Source organism: Megalopta genalis, chromosome 13, assembly GCF_051020955.1.
Source record: "Megalopta genalis isolate 19385.01 chromosome 13, iyMegGena1_principal, whole genome shotgun sequence".
Taxonomy (NCBI): domain Eukaryota; kingdom Metazoa; phylum Arthropoda; class Insecta; order Hymenoptera; family Halictidae; genus Megalopta; species Megalopta genalis.
The window spans coordinates 2,344,880-2,364,195 of record NC_135025.1 but is presented as its reverse complement, the minus strand read 5'-3'; the positions used below and the strand labels follow the sequence as shown (position 1 = coordinate 2,364,195).

The 19,316-nt window shown below is 32.1% G+C and overlaps 1 protein-coding gene and 1 long non-coding RNA gene across 3 annotated transcripts in view; one reads left to right on the top strand and one right to left on the bottom strand.

Moving 5' to 3' along the window:
• LOC143260463 (uncharacterized) overlaps window positions 1–17,263 on the bottom strand; it is a 138,749-nt gene extending 121,486 nt beyond the window's left edge. The window contains exon 1 of one of the 2 annotated variants that reach the window (XM_076525928.1): window positions 16,823–17,263. In XM_076525928.1, coding sequence (XP_076382043.1) covers window positions 16,823–16,915 — 93 coding nt within the window. In that variant the 5' untranslated portion in view covers window positions 16,916–17,263. Of the gene's footprint in view, window positions 1–13,515; window positions 15,209–16,822 lie in introns of those variants that run through there. The other variant, XM_076525927.1, reaches the window with a different exon arrangement.
• Window positions 16,412–18,794, top strand: LOC117228445 (uncharacterized). Its single transcript, XR_004492303.2, has 3 exons — window positions 16,412–16,680; window positions 18,446–18,540; window positions 18,631–18,794. It is a non-coding gene; the product is annotated as an uncharacterized LOC117228445 (long non-coding RNA).
• Window positions 18,795–19,316: the final 522 nt, after the last annotated feature.

The following is a 19,316-nucleotide window of genomic DNA, read 5'->3' as shown; positions in this document are numbered from 1 at the left end:
TCTGCATTAATTGCAAGAAGCTACATACACATCTATAACTTTCCCGCTCGTTTTAACATATCATAAATAATACAATAGTATTTATAAATCCTTCAAATATTTTTACTGTTTTGCATTCCATATACGGAGTGTTGCCATAAATAAATAAACTCAACAGTCGAATAATTAGTTTAAGAACAAGAAACATTGATGTGCAGAGTGATTGGAAAATTCTGAGCATAATTTCACTTTGAACTTAGAACAAATTTCTGCAAATGTATATGTTTGTTATATAATTATCATTATCATGCAAATGTCAAAAATTTCGTATTTTTTCACTTCTTTTTCTTAAGGAACTCTCTGTCATATCTTTTTTTCAAGATTAACATATTATTTAATGAACAGGAAATATTGTGAAAAAAGGTAATAATATTTTTAATTAAATTTTATATTTTTCAACGAGCTACCTCGACATGATGAAACAACATATGCCCTTCGGCTTCGGATATTGTTTTTAAGATACTTTTCAATAGTTTTTAATTTCAAAATATCGCTCACATTTAAACTGCTTCACTTGCACGGTATTTTTAACGAAGTAAAATTTTTGATAATTTCTTTTTCAAAAATGTTTTCTGAAGTATTTTCCCCAGTTTCAATTACTTAAGAAAAACTCAAACAGGGTACCGAGAATTATTTATCGTAACATGTATAAACATTTTGAAAAGTTCGTACGAAATTTAAAATGTTCTCTTTCAATCATATTCTAATGCATGTATTCGTCTCAATCGTCTTTGAAAGTGACTAACGCAGAAACTATGAAGCGATAGAAACTTATTATTATCAATCTAATGCAGCTGCGGCAATGAAATCATTTTCCATGGAAGGATGGAATATACTCATACGTGCAACCTTTGTACTGATACGTAACAGCTCGGAATCATGATTGCATTTAAACGTAACCACATACAGTGGTCCACAAAAGTGTTCGTACACCGTTTAAAGCGCAATAACTTTTTCAAAACTGGACTAAATTACTTGAATTTTTTATGATAAAGAAACTAGTTTAGTTATTAGACAATAGCCGAAATGTTTCTTTCCTTTTTCAATTTTACTGTCGCTTGGAATGACAAAGAAAATAAAAAGCTCTCGTTTTTCAACTCTTTTATCTGAGCCTACAGCGGAAACTTGAAAAATACCTTTCGTAGATTCTCGGTAACTTATATGCACGAGTTACAACAAATTAAACATCGCGAAAATCGCAGTTTTGTCACGATTTTTGACGCTATCGACCAAAAGCTTGTAGCTTGACTCTGGATTAACCGATATCGATCGGTATTCATTTGTAATAATTTGTTAAAATCATATTGCAATCCAAAAAATAGTATGAATAAAATTAAAAAAGAATAGACTAGATAAATAAATATATATAATAATAATAATATATATAATAATAAACTAGAAAAAATGGTAAATGTCCATTGAGAAGATTTAGGGAGTATATTTTATTGTAACCATTACTGCAACGGATAATTGATTTAAGAGTAATAATTATACACTAAAATATAAGTTTATGGAGATGACGAGATAACCTTATAGATCAGAAGTATACAGGGTGTGTGTGATGCGCCTAAAAATAATTGCACAGATATTTTCTTTAATTGTGATAATATAATAATATAATCAGTTCTAAATAGATTGCATATTTAACTTCAACGTTGGACGTCAAAGATCACTTCACAGTCATATGATTAACTTTATCGGCTGTATTTTAATGTCATCTACAATATGCAAGGAAAAAGATATACATATGCGTTAACAATGGATGATCAAATTATTTGAAACACAGGACAAAAGATACATTTTCTCTGTGTGTGTAAGCAATATTTCATAAAAAAATAATAAGAACACAGTGTAACTAGATTTTCCTTTAACTTTAAACCTAACACCAGCTCTAAAAGTAGCTGACATGTGTTGTGTTTTATAAATTTATGACAAGATTAAACTCATTGAGATTTTTCGTTATTTTTATTATAATGTATATTTTATGGAATTGGGAAGATTATTCGATTCTTTACTGAGATGGGGCAGGTAATAAGATGGTTAAGAAAATTCATAAATAGGGGTAGGAGAGATTACTTTGAAAAATGGTAGAAACTGAAGAAAAAAAGATCAACTTTAATAATAAGGGAAAAAATCAGTTACACATGCAATAACTAAAAATAAAGATTTTGCTATTATTATTACTATCACATTCGATCGTTTCCTGTGAGAGCTTTGTAATTTCAGTCAATTTAACATAAAAAAGATAAAACTGCATATTTTAACCAGCACGGAAGATTCAGTTTTAAAAATTAACTATTTTGATAGAAACTAGCTAACTTATATAAATGGTCCCGACAATTCAATTCCCTATTGCATACACAAAATAAATCAGGTATTTGCAATGGCATGCAAAAATAAATGGACGGCCTTGAAAGCCTCGAAAACAATGAGTCTCGTGGACAAATTTCTTTGCGGCGTATTCCTTTATTGATACCATTTCAATTACACAGAACATCTGTTATATCGCGTCGCAATTAAAGAAAATATTTCGTTGGCTAGCCTTAGGTGAATCACCCTGTATACAGTGACACCCAAATGAACCGCATATTCGGCAATGCACGCTATTTACACCGAAACTTGGGAAACTCGTGACTAAAACTGTCCAAACGGTTTTTGCGCTGTCTATGGTGATGGAATGGAGACTGACAGCTTTTTCGCCCGATACGGCACCATCAGATTACCATCAGCCAGATTACCAAATCAGCGAAAAGAGTAATTGCAGTTCTGCACCGGTATGATTAACAATAAGCAGAATACTTAAAATAAATTACGCTGAATAACTTTGTTTACATGCCAAACTCCGCATAAATAAGGTACAATGCGTAGATCATCTCGAGAAACGTGTGCCAAAGAAAGTTGGAATATTGGCGGAAAGCTAGACTGTGATGCGCATATGTTATTTATCGTCGCTTTCTTACCAACGCCATTAGATTCGCTTGTAAACAACCTAATCGCACTTAGTAACATCGCAATTGTAATCGTACTTCTGCATTCGGTATTGATGCAATTTATATATTTTCAATTGCAATTATTCTGAACACGGTAATTGTTACTTTTGTAATTTGATTATCGTTTAGCAATGATTACAAAAAATCGTTCATCATTCAGAACACGTTACAGTATATACATATTTATGATAAATAATTCAACTCCAATTGGAAGTTAATAATAATATTATAACAAGTATAATACTCTTCTTCTATATACACTGGTTAATATGAAATACATATATCTACCAATATAAAATGCGCGATTGTAGCTACGTCAAATGTATGCAATGTATGCAACCGGTATAATATTTGTCATAAATAATTTAATATAATGTAAATATTTTATTCACGAGCGTCAATCCGAAATATGTTTTTCTAACTGTGTCAAATATAATATATGCCACACATCGTATGTATAATATTGTATAAATATTATATGCATATAAATATGTATAAATATTACAATGTAATATCCCTAAAATGTATTGAAAAATCTCCGTAGAAGAATTTGAAGAGGCCTTAATCTAAAATCTGTTTCTCTAATTATTTTAAATAGAGTACACAATGCTATAAACTATAAACTAACAGAAAGAAATACTTACGTATTCATTCATCAGAGTATAAATAATCATTACAATATCTTTCATGAACATTTACTTAGTCACGGTAGATGTGAAAAAGTATAGAGAATATCTCTTTAATGATATAATTTGAAATATATAATATATAAATATAATATAATTATTATAATATAATAATAATATAATAATAATATAATTATTATTATTATAATATTATTATAATATTATTATAATATAATTATAATATAATAATAATTATTATAATATAATTTGAAATTTTATGAGCATCGATCTGACACAGATTTCTTTAAAAAGCATTCGTTACCAATTTCCATTTCGTTGAAAAATGAACGCGTATTAGCAAGACGACACCGTACCGAACATCGTGAGAAGATGGCGCATCTCAAAAATTCCCGACGAATTTTCCGCGCAAAAAACTTCGCTGTTCCGCGCCAGTCGAAAAACATGAAACGTTTGTTGACGAAACTCACCCATTAATTTTCCGCGAATTGAGGCCACGTCTGGCTGGTCCCGCCTTCTTTTTCTCGCAAAGTCGCGCCGGGGAACGCACTTATCCGTGTATTTCCATACAATTATTTTTGTTATCGAGGCCGTTGTACGGGAATTCAGAGGAAACTTTGGTGATGCAGCGCCTTGTGATAAAAAAAAAGAGGCTCGCAGCACATGCAGAAGCCTCGCGAACGAAATATAGTTTACGACAAAAATACAACTCGCGCGCCGCGTTTTCGTATTGACTTTTAATCCCTTGACATACCAATTTCTTCGCAGTTACTGCGATTAGAAATTTTTCGATTACCATAATTTCATAGAAGGGAAAGAAAATTGATGCTTATTGTGTGTGTGTGTGTGCCTAAATTTACTTGAATGCTTAAATATTGATGATAAGAGATTAGAATTTTATTCAAATTTTAATGGCCAGAATAACATATATATTCAATAAGTTATTATTAGAAATTTTCATGACGAGTCGGACTCGTCAAAGTACGTCAAGGGGTTAATATATTTCAGCGAACGGGATCACGTTTTTGACATGGCCCGACTCTTCTGCGATAGTCCAACGCAAAAAGATACATTCAAATAGGTTCTGTAATATGATCCTCGAACGATCTTCAGATCCAAATTGATCTGGAGGTCGAACCTCGAATATTTCTCGCGTATCGATCACATTTCTCGCCAAATCTGCATTCGCCTTATAAACGAAATATCAAGTTTGACCTTCGTTCTCGGAGTTCGAGGTCAATTCAAGGTTATATCACAGCACATATTTGAATGTATTTTTTTTTATGAGCTAAGTAGTGCGACACAAGAATATATCTAGTTACTTTAAAAAAAAGTATGAGTAATCTTGAAAACTACGGAAAAAAGCAATATTTAAGAAAGCAACCCTTGTGGGATAGTGACCACGCGATACCATTGAAATTACACATAAAGAATTGTTTGCTTTCCAAAACTGAAGAAGATAATAAAGAGATCGCACGTGTATTTACTGTTTTACTAAAAATTAATTAAAATTATTTTACTAAAAATTATGAATTAATTTACTTTATTTTACTAAAAATTTCTGCTAATAAGCTTTTACGTTACATATTCTTGTTGTTCCACAATAAGCACAATTTAGAGATTGAAGCTGACTCATTTTTGTTCATTAAAGAGATTGTAAAAGAGATTATTAAACGCGCAATATTATTTGTTGCAACTCTGTATTTATTACTTGAAATTAATTACTTTTTACAAGCTGGAAAATCATACGGAAGTATAGTCTCAATGAAACACGATGTACAGCGAAAGGACATATGTGAAAAATGAAGCTGTTGCCTAACTGTTGTAACTCTTATTAAATCTTACACATTCGAGAAGAAAGTAAAAATTGTTGAATAGCGTAAGCAATTGTTACAAATAATTTTCATTCGAAGTAAGATTATAATCAGCAATATGTACAATAATTTCTCCCTGATTAGCGCTAAGATTGAGCAAAAAAATGGACAATTTGGGAAGAGAAGATACGATTATTCGAGCCTTGTTTTTATAGTTAGCTCGTTTATTTTTATAGCTCGTTTTTATAGTTACCGATTGTCGACAACTACAAAAACGAGGCGCAACACTCGAATATAATCGTATCTTCTCTTCCCAAATTGTCCATTTTTGTGCACAATCTGAGCGCCAGCTAAAGACAAATTACTGTACTTACAATTAGACTGCGGATGCAAACATCAATTTTTATGGAGTAATGTATAGAAATTGAAATGAAAAATATTCTACACTCGAGTCCTTTAATTAGAACAGAAATCTCATCGAAATGATTGAAATATACCTAATTAAAATTCTTTAATTATTATTATTATGTGAATTACCTGTAATTATTTTACATCCGAACGCTAAGAATATCACGTAAAAATAAAGAAAGGAATTCTTCCTGGTATATAAACGCTTTCGTGGGCAATTATGTCAGCACACACTATTGAGACATAGCGACTGAAAGCGATACCTTTTCGGGTGAAAACTGCTGATTATGCTTTTCACAGTTAGCTTCACATTATAGGCTTCCGATGCGCACATGCTAACAACAATGAATCGTTATAATACCGTATTATGTTCATAATACTATAGAAACAATAATGCAGTATTATAAAAATAATACTACATAATTTAAATACCATATTTTTACAATAATGTACGATAAAAATAATACTGCATTATTTATAATATCATATGTTTGCAATATAGTGCGATAAAAATAATATTACATAATATTGATAATATCTTACATATGAGAGTTACTAGTACATCGAACAGAGTTATCTTCATCTATGTACAGAGTGTTCAAATAAAATAAATGGAAAAAGTGAAGTAATAATAATAATAATAATAATAATAATAATCATATAAAAATATAGGGTATTCAACAAAAAAAATAAGACAAACAAGAAATAATTCAAACAATGCGCGAACAACCCTTAAACTCTAGCAAATTGTTTAATTAGGAAAAATCAAAATATTATTAATTCTATAAGGCAGACATTAAAGAAACAAAACAATCGTAATTTGCGCCCGTCTAACAGTTTTGGAGAAAGGAATGAGACAAATTCGAGGAATCTAAAGAGGATCAATCATGTGTGACCTTGAATTATTATTGAAAATAGCCTTGCAACTTCCAACAGTGCCCGTGGTTTGCATTCTATGGTCATGGAAGACACCATACTTTGTTCTACAGACTATACATTATACATGATGCCTCAGACAACTGGGTCAAGTCTTAACATTAAATTGGTGAAGATTATAACAAAGACGGTAAATCTATAGCATAATCCCATTAAACTGATGTACCAAGCAAAGTATCTGTTCCAAAAAATAATAATAAAATAAAATAATAATATAATAATAATAAAATAATAATATAAAATATTTAAAAAATTGCAGCGTCATCTATTTTGCTTCATATATTTTCTACTCTATATTTTCCATTTTGCTCTATATTTGGCTAACGATAACTAAGCGAAAAATCATCGTAGGATGATGGATTCTTTTTTTTTTTAAATTAGAACTTGATACCTTCACTTTAAGATAATGTTCTGGATTATAAGTTTGATGCACACTCGCCACTGTAATCTTTTAAATGTCAGGTCATGTTGGTGATATTGAAAATTGTCAAGCTAACCAAAATGCGCACGGGCTTTGTAAAATGCCGTTAATATAATATATTATTATTACTATCATTATTATTAATATTAATATATTAATTAATTAATATATATAATAAGACATAATCCATTAATATATATAATAATTAATATATTATTATTATTAATATAATAAATTGTAAATTTCAGTAGCGTATTTCCGCCACGTTGCTCTATTACTGCTTGTAGCCAGTCCCAAGTCCCAGTTTTTGAATATGCAAGAATCCGAATACATTAAAAAGCGTTTTTATCTTCCGTTTACAATGACTAATCTTTTAGTGGACGAAGAACAGTTTTCTTTCGTTCTAATTATCGTAGAATGATGTGTGAAAATAAGAATTTGCGTAATAGCCAATGAAACGGGAACATAATACTCTCTGATCAAGAAGTATTACTGATCGATGGATGCATCGTTTGTGTATATTATCGAATAATTTCTTGCGAATAAGTTCTTTAATTATTTGCCCGATGAATGATCGAGTCTGCTACTGAAATACATTTCAAAGTATTCTATGGACGTGCGGTATGTACGTAAACAGAGACGTTCTAAAAAATAAGACTTGCAATTAGTTAACCTAGATGAACCGATATGGGTGACCTGGATATTCAAGGCTGTCAGTAAGAAAGTATGCATATACATACTTATATGTATACATACTTACTGTACACATACAGTGATCCTTATCTGGGATTGATAAAAACGAAAAACTATGTAAAAATCCGGAGCTACTGCACCACACATTTAAAACGGAAGATATAATGGATTGTCTCATCCACTGGAGATTTACATTAATTAATTTGTACCATTCGTACCATTCGTAACCCCTATAAATGTCATATTTACTTATAATATAATATATTATAATATATTAATAATTTATTATAATATAATATATATATATATATATATATATATATATATATATATATTATATGTTTTGGATATATTAATAATTTATTATAATATAATATATATATATATATATATATATTTTGGATATATATCGATATGAAACCGAAAGAAGAATGTCACTTGCATAGAGAACGAGTGGTTGCATCTAAAAATAATATGTAAACGTCTAAAAATATAACACAAATGCTGGAATATTATATAAACATTTCAGCCTTGCTTGATATCTTCCTGTAGTTTAACTAACTAAAATATTATTACTTATTGCTGGCCTTTTAAAATTAAACTTTAAATTTAGAACTTCGAACATACTACAGGAAAGTACCTGTAAAAACAATACAAATTTTCATGCAAAAGAATTAATTAAAATCAAACTCGTATCCTATTAAAGCAAAAAATATTAGATTGTTACATCGCGTTGCAATGAACGAAGTAGAAGCAACGAAGAAGTTTTCGCGAAGGAGAATAATTTTATGCTCTTCCTCATATTTTAGAAAGCCTATTTTTCAAATTTGTCAACACTCAACACAAATGAACTTTGCAGATAAATAACGCAAGCTATTAAGCCTGTATAATATTCCGAAAGCTTTGAATATGATAACATTAAAAAAGATTGGCTATGACATTAGTGATCATTTATTTCACTTAATCGAAGAAGCAACAAGAATTTTGATTACATTCTCCTAAGATAAATTAGGTTCATCGATTTACGAGTGTGTGTGTGTGATTTCTTATCTTCTAACGCGTGATTTTTTCACTATCTCCACACTTGTCCTCAGCTGTGTGTACATTTCCTTTATGCGAACAATTAGATTTGTTTTTTCATTTTTTATGGAGATAAATTAGTAATTTTGGACAAACTAAATGTGATCCATTTTTAAGGCATAGATACACTAATAGTGACAATAGATATTTTTTTCCTTCTGTAGTCCGCAATAATTAGAAAAACAAATTGCAATGTCGTGTCTTGGTTTCACTACATTTCTCAGTATACATATGCACATTAATAATAATAACAATAATAATAATAATAATAATAATAATAATAATAATAATAATAATAATAATAATAATAATAATAATAATAATAATAATAACATATACATATATACATATGTACAAAAATGCATGAAGAAAAACCAATTTTCAAGAACAAGCTCATCCTAGCTTTGCATATTGTCTTGTGCTCTAACGGTAATAATTACTAATTAATTTTACTAGTTAATTAATTAATAATTACTACTAGTTAATAATTACTAGTTAATTAATTGACTAGTTAAAAGAAAGTTAAAGTGAAAAGGCCACCGAAACTCCAATCAATTTCTCTGAATATCTCGCAATTTATTTAAAGCATCCAAGATCTCCAAAAGAAATCTAATCGTACCGTAGAATAAAACAATCCTCTGATCTACGAATGGCGTTGACCGAAACGGCAAAGCCATGTTTCATTTTCAAATGAACAAGGTAATAGTTTCACAAGTCGCGTTACGTCAACTGTGGTGGCTCAACGCTGCCGCTGATTATATTAAATTGCTCTGCTATTGAATTGTTCAATTGTGAACATACTAATAGTAAATAAGAATAGAGCGCGATATCTGATAACATACAATAATTTTTTCCCTGCGACTCGTGAGACCACCCACACACACACGAGCAACGTTCGTCCTGTACAAGAGTTTGCGCGTGGTACAAGACGTTTAATGAAAATGAACTTCGTTCTGCAAGGTCATCAACATCAACAGATAAGCTTCTCGTAAAAAAAAAGAAAATAAAGAATTTTCAACTTACATCATTTTCAACTTAAATAATATTGCTCGAAAGTTTTGCAACACTTGTGCGCAGCAATTCACATCGAATCAGCAGATCCGAGGCAAAACAATTAACAAAGAACGCTCTCTATCGATTCGATATCTATCGAATTTTATTTTATTATTATAATAAATTTTATGTATATTAATATTAATATTAATAGGAACTTCGAATTTCCCTATAATGCAGTATGTGTTCCTAATCTGAAAATTAAGATTATCACTCCCGAGATCATCATTTCGACGGAAAAAAGACAACACAAAATTCGCTACTTTTTGTTGAAGCTAAATATGAATAAATTAACGATTCGTGTTCTATCGAAAGCTCTTTAGATTGTTGCATATAAATTCACATTTTATCCGTCGAAATCCTACTAACAATATTTTCGATTACCCTGCTATACTAAGAGAAGAATTTGAACAATCTCGTACATGATAATTAATAACGAGATAATTAATAATCTCGAATAATAACGAGATTATTAGATAGTGTGACTGAGGACGACTTGTTGGAACGCGATGTAAATAGAGCGAGTAAACAATTTATCAAGAAGTTTTCAACTGTAAATTATGGACTTCTTGAAATTATTAAATCATCGTCGGTAGATGATGTGTTAAAAAAGTTGAATAATTTGAACGATACAGAAAAGAAATACCGGAATTCACGATAGCTACGTATAAATAATAAATAATTCAATGATTGCATGAATTACAGCAACACTTCGATTGTATGAAGTGCCAGAAGAAACAAATCTAATACCTCACATTTATAAACATATTCCATGACTTTCAATTTTAGCAACACCGACGTGGTTCAGCAATTACATATTGCGACCGTTCGATCCATACAGATCTTGTAATTTCTATTATTGGATCAATCGATTCCAACAGATTATTTTCATTTTTGAAGATAATTTGTTCGTACATGCAATAATTTGTTCATTCATACATAATTTGTTCAACATTTGGTCGTTGTTGCTTGTTACTGAACGTTAGCCGACAACTATGAAAGTTCTTATGAATTTTTATGAAATGAAAAATTGACACATTTTAATTTGTCTAACGATTGCTCTCTCAAACCAATTGCATTTTGCGAATTCCGATTAGAACGCCGTTCATTTACAGATCCTAACTAGATTTGACACGAAATTAACAAATATTGCGTCACCCATATGCATGACGTGGATAATCATCAAAAGTCTCAAAAGTAATTTCATATTTTTGTAACTGTGTGGATAAACATTTCAGTGAGCTAGGAATCCTGTAAAAATTATGTAATTATAATATCGTGAATATAATAATATAAATAGCATAAACTTAGATAGTATAGATAATAGTATAAACTTCCACTGCGAAACATTTTATCTTATATTACGAACGAAAATAAATATTTGCAATATTGTTAAGAGCACCGCAAGAAAATTCATCACGTGACAATTCAGCGGTTTTAAATTCTTCACTTCACAATATTAATTTTGTATTCAAATTTTGTTAAGTACAGCACAAAATTAACTGATAGTAGATATTCCTTTTTTTTTATTTTATTTATAGTTTTACACTTCAACTTCCGTGCTACTTTAACTTGCTGCAATTTATTAAACGTTTTATTTTCACATTGCTTGAATGAAAATCTCTGCAACGTTTTACTCGACGTTTATCTCGCAAAAAGGACACTTCTAAAACCAAAATCGATTCTTCAACAATGAAATTATCACGAACAAAAAAGCACAAAGATCGTGTGCACTGGCTATTAAAAATTTTCGTTCCGTATCTGGAATCGTCTGGCACTGAACTCGTCCCGCGACTCATTATCTTAACAAAAATTGACGTTTTCTGTAAAAATATAAATACGCGATCTTCGTATCTCGGTAATATCCACGCTGAAAATGAGTGTATTTAATACAGCAACGTTTCCATCGTGTATTTGAATTTTTCTAAAAAAAAACCCGTGCAATAATTTCTCGCGAAATTTGCAAATAGAGAACATACTCGAGCCGTGATACATTTTGCATTGAAGAATTCGTTATCGAAGAAATACCATTTACATTAATCAACCGATATTATTCATTATCAGATGTTTATCGTTGTTATCGAAAAATAATAAAAATCGATACGTTTTTCTTTGTAAGTAGAGAAGAATGATCACTGCCTCGTTTTCATTTCGAATTTCCCTTAACACGTAACCGCATCACGTGTAAATTTTAATAGATTCTTTTCTATGTATATATAGATATTATATATATAATATACGTAAATATGGGTATAACACAGCATCGCACGTAACAAAGGAAGACAAAAGACTGGCGAAAACGAATCCACGTTTGCCCGCAGAAATGAGCACGCCGAAGAATTTCGTCGGTTCGATTAAAAATAACGAGAATCTTTTTTTCTGCGTAGGTCGCCGCAAGGATTCGTGGCAATAACGTATTTTTGACAATAAGGTCATTTACACATGACTCGATGACGTTCAGTCAAAGGAGAAGCGCTTCTTTTTTTTCTCTTTCCACACCTATTTGTTTTAAACGCGTCTTTCGAAGGTGTTTGCGTTGCGCCAACTTTGAACAGGTAAAAATAGTCACTCGCACAGTGCAAAATAATGTCTATGTTACAAAAACTGTACCGAATCGAGCAAATAGTTGCATCATGATATACGCGTCATTTTTTTAATCATTTGTTGCACGTGCGATGCTGATGTTTATAAAAGTCTAATTTAAAGAAACTGGAACTAAATATAATTTCATATTCTCGGTTGACGATTGATTAATAAATTTCATTAGAACTTTTCAATTGTAGCATTAAAGGATCAACAAATAGTTATCGCGCGTAACATCGATGTTTAAATTAATCGAAAATAGAAAAAAACATAGTTAAGTGCAATGTTTACGAATATAGTCAACATTAGTGTATAATTAAAAATTTTCTTTGAAACTAGGTATTATAAAAGAAGATTAATCTTAGATTTCAGCTGTTACTACTATTCGTGTAGAACATGAAAACAAATGAGTACGTATGTCATATATCAGTTATAAATGAAACATTAGATAATATTTAATTAAGATTTGCGTTAAGATCCTTTTGTAAATTCTGTGAAGAATACTAAATATTTGTCTAGAATCGATCTTCTGTCAATGTAATAATGTATATCATTTTTAAACATTACTAGCCTTATAATATTATATCAGATTAAAGTTATGAAAGTTTCAAACAAAATTTAACATATCCAAATATCATACAATTTCTAGAAATCACAGTGAAATTTCTTTTCTTATAGTAAATTATCAATGATAAAGTAGCTCCGATGAGCATGGAACAAGAGAAATCATAAGGCAAGAAGAAGTCAATATAAATTTGAAGTAAACTTTATACCAATCGATTTATGTTTTAGCGTAAATGCACAATTTGAAACGAAGCAAAAATTTAATTTATGTTATGAATAAAAAGAAGTACCTCTTGGGTAAGTTCGGCTGTAGCAGCTGGTTCATCGGGATTTTGCAAAGAGGTTGGCGGATCTGGTGATGTCACATTTCTATTCGAATCTGTCAAAATACTGGGTCCTGCTACAGCAGTATCTCTTCTTGTTTCTTCGACATTCAACAAATACGCATGGATGTCGTTTAATCCAGAATTCATTCTATTGTATCTTCCTAGCGAATTCAAATCTTCGAATAAATCTCTTTCATAGTTGAGCAACACCGAGTCTAGATTTTTTGGATGAACGAACATAGGTCGATGGACAATTGTGTGCGCGTCGGTGTGCCATCCGGAGCCATTGTTTAAATCCAAAGAGCCTACGCCGATGGTTTGTACATCCAAACCGAAGTAGGCTTCCGGATCTACTCGTAGCAAAGACAGTAACAGCGCGAGCTGAAACAGTTCTTCGCTGTACAATTTCTTTAAGCATAACATTTTGTCGTCTTTCGGTTGGATCACCTATAGCTGTTAAATATATTCACGGCCAATAATAAATTAATGTATTGTCACAGAGGCCTGGCAGGGATATTACGTATAAAAACTTTGTCAGATGTCATGATAAAACGGCAGTTCATATCGAAGCTTTAGCTCGATTAATATTAAGCACTGAATAGCATTTGTACAGCTACGCGTGCCTTAATCATTTAAATCACACTAGATTATGTTATATTATTTTTCACTTTGCACACAGAATCCAAAACGATTCTTCAGTTCATATATTTTCCTCCGAGTTTCGCACTTCCGATTTCTTGTTTCTCACGTTTAATGAGACGAACATGGATTTTCAATGAAGTTACGAAACACAGTTCTTGGAGCCGCTGCTGGAGCAACTTATTCGATAGACAGTCCGAATGAAAATAAAGATTCGGAGGTTCTCTTTAAACAAGTATAGGTCAGTTACTCGGATATAAAAATAACCTCAAAACACACACTAGCCACGTCAAACTTCGGTGCACCCCGCGTACGACCCACGCGCGCCTCAAATTTTATTTGACAATCCCAGATAGTAATCCGTTAGATCAGTGGCGACACTTTTCTCCTGTTGTCACGCCAGGCCAGTTATTATGGAACGTTACAATTCGATCAACTGGTTGAAATTGACAGATCCATTGATGTGATACCGGGTCTCGAACTATTTTCAATTTCTTCCTGATAGCTATTCGAGGCCCGCGGCAAGCGCCAGTAACCTTTTTCGTTAAATCATCTTGCTCCGGCGACGTTATAATCCTGACGATGATAACGTTAAATTAATACAATAGAGTGCATTTCACGGAGAACAAACTAGTACACCTTGCTGAGAGAGAGATCGCTGGCGATATGTGACTCAGCACTCACTCCGACAATGTCGTTTCTCAGGGCCGCCGCAAGCGTACGTTTCTCCCTTTTTGCTTCTGTTGACAAGCGATTCGATCAGCTTTAAACTCATCGGCTTCGCTCTTATTTAACGCTCGACATTTAGTATTATCGTCTACGCGAGTTTCAGCTTCTTATAGTGTCCGTTTCAAAGTATCGATAGAGCGACACTGGACGTACGTTAATGGTTGCAATATTGTCGTCAATTGAGCCATTCAACAACGGCACGGAAAGTGTTCAAACATACTGCTCTACCTTCATAATGAAATTCGAATAAGCCTTTTTATCTCTTATTATATTTGATCGTCGATAACACAAATAGTACACCGGCTATACTTCGCTTAGAGTCATATACGTACATATATTCCCATTCGATTCGATTTGAAGGAATGATAATGCTGCATTGAAATAGATCGTGTAACGCGTTTATGTAACGATACATTCGTTTGCATCTTCGCTCGGATTTTAATTGAAAAACGATTTATTACGTAACGGTAGTTTTTCGTTTATTATTTTCTTTATTATAACCCGCGCTTGAATTTGTTTTTAAATGTACTTTCAATCTTTTAATTGTGATTTTGTTATAGCTGGATAGGTAGTGTATGTAGTGGGAGAAACTTTAATTGTTTCTTTTATTGATTTATTTACATACTTGTTGAAGATGTGGTATAGAAATTTATACATTGTAATATTTTTGTTGAGGCGCTGAACCTGTGATTTCACTACATGCGATTATCTCCAGAATTAGTCGTTGTTTAAACAAATGTTTTGTTCGAAACTTTTTTTATTTCGAGGGGGGGGGGGGCGTAATTCACAGTGCCGCTATTTTGTTTGTAAGTGCACGCTTGAAGAATACACGAAGGTAATCTTTTCTGAATAAAAATTTATTAATCTATTTATGTAGAAAAACTATGACTTTTAATATTGCTATATTAAATATAAATATTGCTATATTCTATTATTAGTTCATAAGTATACACTGCGTAATATTCTATGACATGTGGCATTTTTGTATTTTGGATATAGATATAATAATCAGCATAATGATTATATATAATAATTATAAATATATAATAATTAGCATAATGATATAATTGCAAGTTGTTGCAAGATTTAAGTTAAGTAAGAAAATAGTCGAGCAGTAAACATTGAATTTATATTTTGTACATAAAAATATTATAGGTATTCCTCGTATCTTAATACTTGTTGACAGACGGCTAAAAACCTTTTCCTTCCCATAAAAAGATTGACAATATTGAAATTAAAATATCTTCCAAAGTAATAGTTTTTCGACATAAATAGATTAATAAACTCTTTTCCACTAAAAAAAATAAAGATGCGTACAGTGACAAACAAAATAGCGGCACTGGATTACGTCTCCCTCAAAATGGAAAAAGTTTCATATAAAACATTTCTTCAAATAACGAATAGTACCGAAGATAATCGCATGTAGCGATTAAAATGGGACACCCTGTATACGCGCGTAATAGCATAATACACATATGATGGCATGTAAATTAAGTTCATAGGTGAAGCGCGACGATGTTTACGGGTATAGTAGCGCAAGACTTTAGGAGAGACAGAATCGTCCTTCTCTCTGTTGATAACAATATCGCGGAAGTGAAAGTGAAGGAAAAAATTCGTCGAAGCGTCAATTTATCGTGACGCGTACGTATAGTGGTCGGTTGATAAGGTGTATTTTTAAAAGTACCGATGAAGCACGCAATCAAAATTACAATAAGAAAATTCCGGTCGCAGTCACGTTGTCGAGCTTTGCGCAGTTGCCAGGTTTGTCGGTTACTACCACATGCACGTGGGTAATCAAACAATACGCTACAAATGCAGCACGGACATGTACACTCGGCTGCGCGTGTCCGTTGAGATAAATAGACATTATAAGTTTTCGTATATGAGCTTTTTATCTGCTTACCTCGTGTATCAGTTTCGTTGACTTTAAATGCGTTCCAGCATCGTTGTAAGGTGACAATGATGTCATTCTCGGCAGATCTTCCGTTTCGATCATATTATACTTTTAATGGTCGAATCCCGAAACGTACATCGGACAAACAAAAGGATTCGGTTGGTTAGCGGTGAAAAGTGACTGTATACTATTATGTTCTGATGACTGAAAGTATGGAAGTGAAATACATTACGTCACTGAACTCAAAGAAACACTCTCACTTTGTTGAATCACTTTGTGGAGATACATTGCGATTTATCTTTTCAGTGACTATATACCACATTTCAATAACAACACTTTGACAAGTGTATCCGCAACAGAATTTTCTGTCCTGCGATAATGCGGTTATTAGAATCAGCGCGAAAGCCACCGTCTGACGTTCCAATATCAGATAATTAGAATTTTTCTTGCGCTACGTCACTGCGAGCGCGATTGCCGCGCTATTTGAACGTGGCGCGACTCGCTCAACACGTGTTCACGTCGACGTTCACATCGATGTTTCCGTTTCCGATCACTGACACGCCTGCGTATTCGATTTTACCGTTAATTTCAAAAATATACGTTTCAAAAGCGAAGTCGTTCTTGCTGTAAAATTGCTTTCCGAACCGAACAATTTTTCAAATAGATAAGAATAATGTGGTCAGTCGCTAAAATTACTATGTGATAAATTGTTATCCATAAATAAATCATTTTTAAAATATGTATTATAAGTCTACAATTGTAAGTCAAATTCAAATTTTATGGTTGTAAGGCTGAAACGGAGAATATGATAAAAATAATAATTTTTCCATTTCCAGTAATGAAATAGTAGTTGCGCTAGCATAAAATATTCTCAACCTTTGTTCTTCATTTAACAAGACATCGAAAGTTCAAAAATTCCAACCGGAATATATTTTAAAATCGATTTGAAGGAACCCCTCAAAATGGAGTCATTTCTCTCTAAGCTTGTGATCACAATTTATCAGTTCTTTGTCATAATTACGAATTTTCTTTTAAACCTAAGTGACCTAATCATAAAATACAATCCTCAGTGTCAATTTAAGCCTTGAAAGTTCGAATATTCCCACTGCAATTCGTTTTAAAATCAATTTGAAGAAACTTCTGAAAATCGAATCACTAGTTTCTTAGCTTGCGATTATGGTTGATCAGTTTTTTTATTTGATTTTCAATTTTATTTTAAACCAAAATGGTCTCATCTTAAAGAATGATCGTTTCGCTTTAATTTAAGCCCTCAAAAATGATTTTGGCCGTTTCTGTTATAAGGCGCAACGCAAATCCCGGCGAAACATATTTAATTCGTTTAAATGTCCGTAGAGCGCAGTTCCACATAGTGGCAACACGCTCAAACTGTTGGCAAATTTATTTTCAGTATCCTCCGCTAGATGTTAACACGTGCAAATTTTTGACCTGTTTTCCTTTTTTAGACACCGATTTTTCCAGTCGAGCAAGCATACGAAAACAGTATTATATATGGATATTTTGTGTTGCTGTAGTTTGATTTTTTTGCACAACATGGATGCAGCAGATTCTTCTGAACAGTTTTGTACCCTTGGTTTACCATTTGCTTGCCTAATTTTGTCACAATGTTTTCAGATGACTCTACATTGTGCATTATGCGGACGACAGTGACGCCTTTCTTGGAGAAATAATGAAACTCTGGTCCAAGCTCTTATTATTAACCGAAATCGGTATATACATATACATATAAATTTTGGCTAAGAGTTTGAGTGTTTTGTACTTTATGTACTCCAATTGACGTTCCATCTTTTTGTCCTCAGGAGGCACCCCACAAGCATAATGTGTAACCTACAAACTTTCTACAAAACTTAATCAACCGAAAAGTCAACCACAAGCACAGGACTGAGCATAAGAATCTTCTGCATCGATACCGTGTAAAAAAACCCAACGACAATAACATGTTTAAGTTATCGCATAGTGGCAAGATGGTGCTGTTATTTATTTTCCCGCCAAATTCTTCCATTCGTCGCCGTTTGTGACGGCGTAAACGGGAGGCGACTTTCATTTATCTTGATTAATCTGTTTGTCGCCCGCGTTGAGATTAAATTAAATATTTGCATATTTATCAAGCACAAGTATACACAATGTATATCGTTGAAAATGTGAAGCAGTTCGGTGGATCGTACATTGTATATCGCTTTGATATATGACTCTTATCGAGACTTGAGAATAAAAGAAATTTCAGCACCGGACATGAAAGCCTTCAGTTACAATATGTCAGGTTCATTCATAGATATCCTCGCTGGATTCATACCTGGGTTGCCAAAAAGATCGTTATTTCTTTCACTCCTCCCAATTGAGGAAACAAGGACTTTTTTCTGATAATTCTGTTTAACTCTGCCAACCCAATTTATAATATTGGGTTGGCAACTAAGTAATTGCCGCTTTGTTCAATGAAATAAAAAATTCTTTTTACTTGGAACGAAGTTCAATCTGTAATGTATTT